The sequence below is a fragment of the Quercus robur genome, chromosome 12 (genome assembly GCF_932294415.1).
Source record: "Quercus robur chromosome 12, dhQueRobu3.1, whole genome shotgun sequence".
In the NCBI taxonomy this organism is placed as follows: Eukaryota; Viridiplantae; Streptophyta; class Magnoliopsida; order Fagales; family Fagaceae; genus Quercus; species Quercus robur.
The window spans coordinates 38,388,038-38,399,099 of record NC_065545.1 but is presented as its reverse complement, the minus strand read 5'-3'; the positions used below and the strand labels follow the sequence as shown (position 1 = coordinate 38,399,099).

Sequence of the window (11,062 nt, the reverse complement as noted above, 5' to 3'; positions counted from 1 at the left end):
GTCACAAGGAAAAGTCGTGGCGGACCACATTTTACTTCATTGCAAGGAAAGGAAGCCTATCAGTTGTAAAGTTAGGTATTCATAGCTTTTGGAATCCTACCGTGTTCTTCCGAAGAGTGAATGATTACTTATATTTGTATGAAGGAAACGGGTGGATAAATATATTCTCTAGACATTTGGAACATTGTTCCTTTATTATGTTTTGATATAGAGTCTAACGCGAACATAATAATTACGTTTAAGGATCCTTCGCAAGCTCTTTGCTTGATTCCATGGTTTTTAAAGTATCCATCCTCTTTTGAACATAATTCCCTTTTTTTTTTTTTGTCATAACTTTTAGCCAACTTTGTGACCATTGTAGATGAAGTAGTCTCCATTTAATAAAATTATTCTTACTTATGGAATAAATAAAAGAAAGAAAGAAAATGACCCAACTCTACTGAAAAAACTGCTATAAATCTCATTAGAAGTCCATAAACTGCTAACAGGAAAGACATATATAGATCTAAAATACTAAGAAAGCAATTTGAAGTGATGACATCCTAAAAATCAGGTGGCATTCCCTCAGCTATGAACAATAGCCATCTTTTTTTTTATAATTATGTTGTAGGGGAAAAAACGAAGACTAACTTCGAAAAAATAAAAACAAGTAACCCGATCTAGAGAACTTGAAATAGACACCTCTCCATCTGCTTCAAATAATGCATTTTGTTAGCTTTTGGAATTCAGCTCTACCCACTACGCAGAAGAATATCTGAGTCAATAACCCAGCGCACTGAACTGTTAAAGGGGGAAGCATCCTCACTGTTGAGTTTGGCCAGCCCAGAGTTGGTACATCTGCATGTTATGGAGGGGTTGACCTGGATTACCAAAGAGTCCAGGGCCTCTATTAATTGGACTACCACCACCATTCTCATCCGATGAGTCACTTGAGCCCCCTTGAGAGGGAGGGCTGGCTGCGACCACAGGAGCACCAAAGTTTAACATTTGCGATGTCGGTGCTGAAGAAGGCCCAGATTTCGGGTTATTAGGGTTCGATTTTTTCCCATCCGCAATAAAGCTACCTACGATGACCTGGCAGTCGTTGAGACAGTTAAAATAAAAAAGTAAAATGTATTTGTATCTTTGTCAATTCCCCAGATGTTTGGACGTTTATTGGTGCGCCCACATCAGTACATAGGATCCACTTCATACACTTAACTAAATGTGCAGAAAGAGAATATTTCATCATAAATTCATAAATGAAGCACAAATTAGAAGAAAAAAAAAAGTAGAGCAATACCTGAACAGGCGTCGCTGCAGTTAGCATTCCAGCAACTCCCCCACCTAATACTCGACCATCTGACCCTGCCAAGGACACACTCAAACCACCTGTTCTGCTGCGACTACCATTGTTTTCAGAAAGCAAAAAGGAACCTGATAGAGAAATAATCTCAAATCGACCCTGCAGAGAACAATAACACCATGACATAGAAAATTTATGCATATGGAAGAAAAATTAAATCTTAAAACCAATGAGCTCTAGCTCAAATAGCATGTCACCAGTTCAAAACCCACCGAATGCATGTGTAAGTACCAATAAAAATAATTAGAAATGAACCTTGAAAGACATAAGGTCAGATGAGCATCTCGTCTTTCAATATGGTATCACAGTTCATGGTTATTCAAGCCATGACCACAATATACCTACAGTTATTCTACCGTATAAAGGGTAAGATGCATAGAGCACAAACATTGATAATGTCAGTAATCGAGGAAGAAAAAACTCAAAAGTCATAACATTGATAATGTTTACAGCTTTCAATTCCGTAATGAACCTATTCACAATTTACATAACTGAAATTTGTTGACGTGTACAACAAACCCTTTGTCATCTGTGATACTTTATAAATAACTTATAAATCAAGGAAACTACTTAGAGATAAGCTTCATCTAAAATAACCAACACCATGTAACAGAAATTTTCTATTATAACCACCCTCCAGCCATGAACTTCAACAGTTAAGGATCATATCCAAGTCCCATTATATCCATCCTGACCTTATTTGGTGCTTTCAACTAGCACTAGCATTTTCTTACAGCAAAATATCATTGGTTTTCATTGAGCAATCCCACTTTTATTTTTCAATAACGTGGGAAACCTTTCTAGAGAAGAGCCCCTTGGACTCACCTCTAGACAGCAAAACCTACGGGCAACTAACCCCACCCAGCCAAAATTAGCTGCCAGGCAATCTAGGGACATTCACTCTTGATGGGCTAAGCGGTTTATGCTCATGTGCAGAAGCAACCATTATCTACATTACTTCTCTTCTTACAAGTATTATCTGCATTATAATAACTAATCTGACTCAACATTTTCCAGGAAACATTATAGTAAATTATATTTATCATAAATCCTGTTGTCCAGCATTCTACTATATAAAGCACATCCTAACTTTAGTTTGTGATAAGTAATGCACATCCTAACTTTATTATCAAACACAGAATCAAAAAAGTAAAAAGCAAAACATGCTACAAAGCAAGAAGAGGGCCCGGGTTGGAAAATCATGCCATACATTTTTGGACTAAATGGAAAACTACTAATAACTTTTCCTTTTTTGGTTGGAATCTCATTTCCTTTTGTGGTAAACAAGAAACTAAAATAACTGCAATGCATCTTTTTTTTTTTTTTTTTTTTTTGAAGACGTCCCAAGCCTCCAACCACTAGGCAGCACTTGGCGGGTAACTACAGTGCATCTTCTTACGCAGAAGGCATGCCAGAGAAAGCTTTAATGCATTTCTTGTGCATATAAATGAAAAGAAGGAGAAACAACCACACTCTTAATAACGGGACTACTCACACCTAATATAGAAAACTTGGCATAGATTGCCATCTTGATGTATTGAATGTTAAATCACTTGCAAGAAGTCATAGATTTAATGGGATTAATCTTTATTACATAAACAATAGTTTCTATTTATGAACCCAAATTATCAGATCTGGCACTCTTATTTATTGTGCATAGCACTCATCAAGTTTCATTCCAATCTCCTCTCCCTAGCCAATATGACAAACATAGGTTCCTAAAGGTAATTCATTTTGTTTACCTTCACTCCATAATTTTCCAATAAAAGGAAAACAAAGACAAAAGACAATTAGTAAAAAAGAACAGTGTTAGCTCCATTAATTCATTCTTGGGACTTATGGTCTCAAAGCCGTCAATGTGGAAAGATCCATCACCTGTTGCAAGGCTATCCCACAAAAAGTAATTTGTAAATAGAGATATACAATTTGACGTGACACAATTAGGGACTATTAGGGACACTCACAATATGGGTGTTCTCTCTCTCTCTCTCTCTCTCTCTCTCTCTCTCTCTCTCTATATATATATATATATATATATATATATATCAACACACCACAAAAGATCACTGCAAATTCCCAGTTTCAAATCAATCAAGGACCTTGTCATATAACAGTCATCCTCAATTACCATTGCACCACAAACATTGCTTCTTTGGTCAAAAATCAACCTCTATAAACAGGGTCCTACATAGCCAAGAAACAACACCAGTCTTTAACACAATCATGCTAGTAAAACTGCACAGCAACACCTGTCCTCCATATATTAAAAATAAATAAGCTGTCATGGTGCCTCCATGAACTTTTACTTGGAGAATTCAGATTACAATTTTTAAACCTGATATAGTTCATTTAATTGTGTCTGTGCTTAGTTGTCAAATATTTTTGTTCACAGCAGATGCCAAGCCCAATAAAGGAGGGTTGCAATAGGTTGACAGCCAACCTAAAATTTAGTCACTCTATTCTAAAAAATTTCCTTTCTTAGATTCGGAAATAAATTCATATACTAGAAAAAACATTAGAACTTTGACATGCCTCACCAATTTTTTGTTTTCCTCTTATAACTCCTGCATCTCGTGTCAAAAATAACTCAAAACTCAATTTTTTGTATATATCTTTTTGCAACTTCCTTCTTCTTGCATGAAGTAGCATTTTTCTAATAAAGCTTTTATTACTTTATAAAATAAATAAATAAAAAGATTTCAAGCATATTTCTCTATTTCTGTTTCTGATATTAGCATGTCTATTTTAATAAACAGAGAAAGGTATCATGAAAATTTCATCTGTAATCATTGTTAATTCACTTAGGAAACCGAATATGTGTATTGAAATTGCAGGGTGCAGTCTTTCATACACCTTAAAGGCTTTATTTTTGATAAGTACGTCATTAAAATGAAAAGCACCCTTGAAAGTTTGAATTAACAAGAAATCTTAGAAATATTTCTGGAAATAAGAGTCAGTAATAGTTTTAATATTGTTTACCCTTAATTTTTTAAACCATTAAGGTATCCTCCAAAAGACCCACATTTCCACTGGCTTTGAATTACGAGGCCATTCATAGATAAGCTAAGCCACAGATTATAACTATTTCATTCAAACCATGGTATTTAAAATTCAAAGAGATCGTTTTAAGTGACAAAAGGTACCACCACCGTCAATTTTGATTGCCTTTAGTTGTTACCAATAATGTTTCAACAGAAATATTATATTTTAGTATTGAACATGACTGTTTTGTTTTGATATTGAAAAAGTATGAAGAATGTGAGTATAATAAGTTTTCAGGTGAATGCAAGGATGTGATATGTACACAGATAGTTATGGCTGTATGTATGGTATTTATGTATGTATTTTAATTTTGTCATCAGATTGCATATCATTCTTTGGCACTTTCCATATCAGTTTAACATATTCTATCACAAACAAGTCCCCATATTGCTGTACATGTAAAATAACATGAATAATACTTAATTCGTATTTGATGGATCTAAGACCAAATAAGTTACCTCATATGACACAGTACCACCCGACATTGCTGGTTGGCGAAGGGTAACATTGCAGATGGCACCATTAGCAGAGAGAATACAAACTGTGCGAGGTCCCTGCTGTGAAAAGGCCATAATCTTTGACGCTATATCCTGCAAACACAATAGTTAGCTAATTAGAAAGATACTATATTTGAACAGACAGCTCCCTTCTAAAATCCAACTAAGAATTTCAACCAATAATACAACATCATAATATACAAGACGTTAGGAGTTAAAGAAAGCTACAACTACCCTAATATCACCAAGACTTCACTCACAAGCTTTAATGATTTACAAAAACCTCTCTAAACACTAACCACAAATCATATCAAGAATATGTTTTCAACCCATTGCTTTGCTATGGCATAATAATTGCATGACTTCACCATCTTAATTTTTTTTTTTATTGGTAAGTTACACATGCACCCAATGGGTCTTGTTGATAAGAACACAATACTGGTTTGGTTGTTCTTATTCTTGAATAGAGAAGATGAGAAAAGTAGAATTTATGACGGTTTAGGGTTCAGGCATGTAAGGAGGTGCAAGAGCAGAAGCAGATTCTTGTTGATGTGAGGGCTTGGATGAGATGTTTAGGCACGGGTAGGCTCAACCATGGCCAGGGAAGCAACTATGGCGATGGTTTGAGGTGGTTTGAGATTAATTCTTGAAGGGGAAAATAGTGTAGGGATGATGGGATGCAATTAGGGTTTGGAATGGATAGGACAAATGGATGGATAATGAGATTGAATGATGTTGGTGGAAGATAGATGGATGAATGCTTGTGATTTCTACAAGAGAATCACCTTATCCAATTGGGGTTGCTTGATGGGAATCTCTACCTCCAAGCAAGACTACAATAGTTTAAGAAACCTATTGCAACATTATTGTCAACATTATTCAGTGAGTAGAAATGAGAGCACAACCATGTATTTATACTAATACTTCCCTAATCTACATGGTCCACATGGATCCATCTCATTGGTACTAATCTACCATGTGCAACTATTATTTTCAACATAAGATTATATGAATTACACACGATAACTGATAAATGTTATAACCAAGTTAGACTTCTAACTAACTAACTCTAGCTTATCTAACAGTAACTACTAACTAATTTTGACTATTTTACTTTTATTACATGGGTTCACCCTAAGCTAAGCCTCCCACTCGAACCATTAGCTGCCAATACTTGTCTTTAATCCTCAAGAAGTTGCTCTAAGAAAATGGGAGCCAGGGGAGGAAAATCGGAACTTGATGTGCCAAGCTAACTGCTGCTTGGCCACCCTCAAATCAGCTTGGGTTCCTATCACTTGAAGACATGACCTCACTCTCCATTTAGGAGGTATAAGAGGAGGTACAAGTTAAACTAGAGCTCATTGCCCTTCATATTAAAAATCACACATACATGATCAATAAAATAAGGTATTAATTCTTAAATAAAAGTCACAGCAACTATTTAAATCATTTAACTGCATCTAATAATCAATTGAATTTTCAACCTTCTGATACAGGTTAGACAACACCAAAGTTATCTCTCTGCGCCTCAATCTATGTCTTCATGCCTTACAACAACTGGCCCAAACAAATATAATGCACACTCAACAAAACCAACATATTAACTTTTTGACTCACCTGAAACTAAATGTGGTTCATTGTTAAAGTGTCATTCAAGTGAAAATGCAAAAGACCAAAAGCAAAGACCGATTCAAAATCTTGTTGGAGGGAAATCCAAATATACACAATAAATCTTAAGTACCAATCATTGGACTTAAAACAAATTAAAAATTAATTTGATTCAAACATTTGTGCAGGGAAGGCAATACACAGGTGTCTACCATAGGCATCTTAGAAATATGCAGTTGCTCCCCTGTAAATAGAAGTTGATACAGAGATAAATTTGATCACTTCAAAGTCATCAATTAGCTTAGTTGAACAATTAAATGTTCAAAAAGTTACATTACATGAACACATCTAAACTGGGTAGTCCCATTGTTTGACACTGTTAAGTTATTTCTTTATTCAGACATGATAAATTATTTCCTTATAGAGTATGCAACTTGCTACTTACCTTCTCTGAGGCATAAGAACTAAACCACATTCTATCGCATATAAGCGGGTAAACTTTTGTGCTTATATTACTCTATCTTTCTATGAATTTGTGTGTGCACATGCAAAAATTGGCTCAAGGAAATAAGCCACAATCTCTACACATTGGCTTAACATAACCAATGTCCTTTGGTCATTTGTCTTTGTTATTATGAACCATCCCCTCTAAAATTTAAAATGAGAACAAGCTCTCTCCCTCTCTCTCTCTCTCTCTCTCTCTCTCTCTCTCTCTCTCTCTACAGCCAAGGCGTTTGGAAGCTACCAGCATCTCTCCAACCACTGGCACTTGCCACATTATCAGGTGAAATATATGTTATAGATTACATGCATCAATTTAGGCAATGGCTGTTTAAACCCTAGATGCAGGGTCATACATCAGCTGATAAATTGTTAATGACTTAAGTTATGAGTAAGTCAGCAAATCACCACCTCAGGTTTTATCTCAAATGTATTATGCTGTGATTATCATCAATAAGTTATGCACCAATACACTGTTCTAGCATTGTAAAGGACAAAGAAGTCATGAAATTAATATTCTGGGAGAATGATACAGCTACTGCCATAAGAACAGTCAAACAAAATACTTCCAATGTAGTCCCTCATCCTTTTTAAACCAAAATGAATCAAGCTGCCATGAATGTTAGAGTAGAATTTGATGCACCTTTTGCATAAAAACAAAAGTTTAATGACATTCATATAATACTACTTTAACTTTTTTTTTTAAAGGAAGAAAAAATCAAAAAACAAAAACAAAAAGGAAAGAAAGAAATTGAATGCAATAAATAAACCGTTTTGCACATTAAAATCGCATACAAACAAACTGACTCTGATGTGCATTTTAACTAGGATTTGAAATGAGTCACCTTTCTTTTGGTAACTCAATTTTTGTATATCATCTTTTATGATGAGTCCATATCAAGTTAGGAAGACTCAGAAGAAAAAAATTGTATCTTGAAAAGCTAAGAAAGATTATCAAACTTCAGTATTTTAAGTTTAACGCTCACCACTTTCTTTATTTGATGAATTAGGGCAATCTTTGATCCTTTTTTCTTTCATTAGCATAATAATTACACTTTCCTTCCAAACAATTACAAGAATTAACTAAAAGATCATTCTTTTAGCTCACCAAGTGGCAACATTTTCCAAATTATAACGAACAAAACTACCGCATATTTAACTACATTCTCATCAACTAAATTTAATAAATAACGCTCACCACTTTCTTTATTTGATGAATTAGGGAAATCTTTGATCGTTTTTTCTTTCATTAGCATAATAATTACACTTTCCTTCCAAACAATTACAAGAATTAACTAAAAGATCATTCTTTTAGCTCACCAAGTGGCAACATTTTCCAAATTATAACGAACAAAACTACCGCATATTCAACTACATTCTCATCAACTAAATTTAATAAATAACGCTCACCACTTTCTTTATTTGATGAATTAGGGCAATCTTTGATCGTTTTTTCTTTCATTAGCATAATAATTACACTTTCCTTCCAAACAATTACAAGAATTAACTAAAAGATCATTCTTTTAGCTCACCAAGTGGCAACATTTTCCAAATTATAACGAACAAAACTACCGCATATTCAACTACATTCTCATCAACTAAATTTAATAAATAACGCTCACCACTTTCTTTACTTGATGAATTAGGGCAATCTTTGATCGTTTTTTCTTTCATTAGCATAATAATTACACTTTCCTTCCAAACAATTACAAGAATTAACTAAAAGATCATTCTTTAGCTCACCAAGTGGCTACATTTTCCAAATTATAACGAACAAAACTACCACATATTCAACTACATTCTCATCAACTAAATTTAATAACTAACATTAAATAACATACCTGGCCAGCTTTCACCATAATAACATGAGCAGTAAAACCATTTTGCTACATACAATTTAAAATGAGTCGCCTTTGTTTTGGTGACTCAATTTTTGAATATCAACTCTTATGATGAGTCCATATACATATCAAAAAGACTCCCAAAAAAAAAAAAAAAATTGTCTTGAAAAGATTATTAGACTTCTATATTTTGAATTTAAGCTCGCCACTTTATTTAATTGATGAATCAGGGCATTCTTTGATCCTCTTTCTTCTATTAGTATAATAATTACATTTTCCTTCCAAACAATAACAAGAATGAACTAAAAGATCATTTTTTTTTTTAAATCACCAGATTTTCCCAAAAACAAAAAAAAACTATGGCAATCTTTAAACCTTTTTCTATCATTAGCATAATAATTACACTTTTCCTTCCAAACAATTCCAAGAATTAACTAAAGATCATTCTTTTAACTTATGAAGTAGCCACATTTTCCAAATTATAACTAAATAAGTGCAATCTTTGATACGTTTTCTTTCATTAGCATAATAATTACACTTCCAAACAATCACAAGAATTAACTAAAGATCATTCTTTTAACTCACCCGGTAACTACATATTCTCAATTATAAGCAATCTTCATCCTTTTTTCTCTTATTAGCATAATAACTACACTTTTCCTTCCAAACAACCACAATAATTAACTAAAGATCATTCTTTTAACTCACCAAGAAACTGCATTTTCCAATTCATAACTATATAAACTAACTAACATTCAATAGCATACCTCTCCCGCTTTCACCATAATAACATGAGGAGTAAACCCGACACCGCCGGTTCCTGCACACCGAAATTAACTGTCAAACTAAAAAATTCATTCATATTACAATCAAAGTAAGCAAATTTAAACACACCCAAAGCGTCCAACTGCTTTTTCCCGGAACCGGGTGGGCGGCCGCGGTGCTTCTTATGCGAGGGCTCAGACGAGGGGGCCGTCCCGCTTGAGTCGGCACCGGCGCCGTGATTGGCGGCGGCGGCAGAAGAGGAGATAGGGGGAGGGGTAGGGCTCAAGCCGAGAGCAATGTTGCCATCGGGAGAGTACTTTCTGGGTCTCCCTCGCTTCTTCTTGCCGGCGGAGGCGGAAGAGCCGTCAATGTTAAACCCTCCTCCTCCTCCTCCTCCTCCGGCGACAGGCGACGATCCATGATCGTACGGACTAGCGGAAGCGTTGGTGGTGGCGGTGGTGTTGTTATTGTTGTGATGCTGGTGCTGGTGTTGGTGCTGGTGCTGATGCTGATGATGGGGCGAATCAAACGGCTTGGATGAAGAGTTGAAAGGGAATCGTGCGGCGGAGGAAGGAGGAGGGATCATGTGAGAAGAATTGGGAGTGCTGTTGTTGTTGTTGTTGTTGTTGTTGTTAGAATTGTTGGTGGTGTTTGGCAATGGGTATGAAGAGTGGAGGTGGCTAACCATGATGTTATGATGTGGAGGTGTAGCAGAAGAAGGAGGACCTTCTCGTGAATCCATATCTCAGAGAGAGAGAGAGAGAGAGAGAGAGAGATTTTGTTTAGGGATTTGGATTTCTGGGAAAAGAATGCAGAGAGGGGGGAGGAATTTATTTGGGTGAGAGTTAAAAGAGTTTGAGTTTATCTACTACTCATCATTCGTCACAAAAGAAACCTACTTTGATGAGAGAGTGAGAGAATATAGAGAGAGAGAGAGAGAGAGAGAAGAGTAGAGATGGAAGGGAATTAAATTTACTGGGGAAATTGAAAAACCGTGGAGCCGAAAAGTGGGTTTGGTTTGTTTGTTTTGTTTTAAAAGGTAGGGTTTAGATTTTTAGGGTTTTGTAAATTTGCGCCTTTTTGTTTTCTTTGTTACTTTATAAGGATTTCCGCCCACTACTAATTTGTAATTTCACTCTTTTCTGCTACAGAGTAGGTTTAGGGGGGGTGAAAAGTTAAAAAAGAGAAAAAAAAAGTAGGTGTTTATTACATACGTGGTAGGTAACCATTGAATTAAGAAGTAATGGGCTTTTGCAAGTACTGCGGTAATTGAGAGCCTATAATGTGAACAACTCTCAAGCCAGGTGGAGAAAAAGGTTGTTCAGGTTTGTTTATTAGCAAAGAGAAATTCTAGGGAATATAACAAATTTTACAACGGATGACATGACAGATTATTAGCAGTAGTATTAGTAGTAGGTATAAACATGATTTTTTTTTTTTTTAATCTATAGTATTGTTCTTAT

At 35.2% G+C, this 11,062-nt stretch overlaps 1 protein-coding gene across 1 annotated transcript; it reads right to left on the bottom strand.

Annotated features, from left to right (window-relative positions):
• Positions 1-426: 426 nt before the first annotated feature.
• LOC126708010 (AT-hook motif nuclear-localized protein 13) lies at positions 427-10,636 on the bottom strand. Its single transcript, XM_050407807.1, has 5 exons — positions 9,729-10,636; positions 9,602-9,654; positions 4,846-4,977; positions 1,283-1,444; positions 427-1,074 (listed from the first exon to the last, which is right to left on the bottom strand). Exons 1-5 carry the CDS (start codon positions 10,339-10,341, stop codon positions 802-804), a joined length of 1,233 nt encoding a protein of 410 aa, XP_050263764.1. The 5' UTR covers positions 10,342-10,636; the 3' UTR covers positions 427-801.
• Between the last annotated feature and the right edge of the window lie 426 nt (positions 10,637-11,062).

What these genes read in the sequence shown, in the direction of transcription:
- LOC126708010 (XM_050407807.1), bottom strand. Translation starts at nt 10,341, where the DNA reads ATGGATTCACGAGAAGGTCCTCCTTCTTCTGCTACACCTCCACATCAT. An exon ending in GTGGTACTGTGTCATATGAG is followed by an intron (nt 1,445 to 4,845) that starts GTAACTTATTTG and finishes TGTTCTCTGCAG; the next exon opens with GGTCGATTTGAGATTATTTC. An exon ending in CTGCAGCGACGCCTGTTCAG is followed by an intron (nt 1,075 to 1,282) that starts GTATTGCTCTAC and finishes AACGACTGCCAG; the next exon opens with GTCATCGTAGGTAGCTTTAT.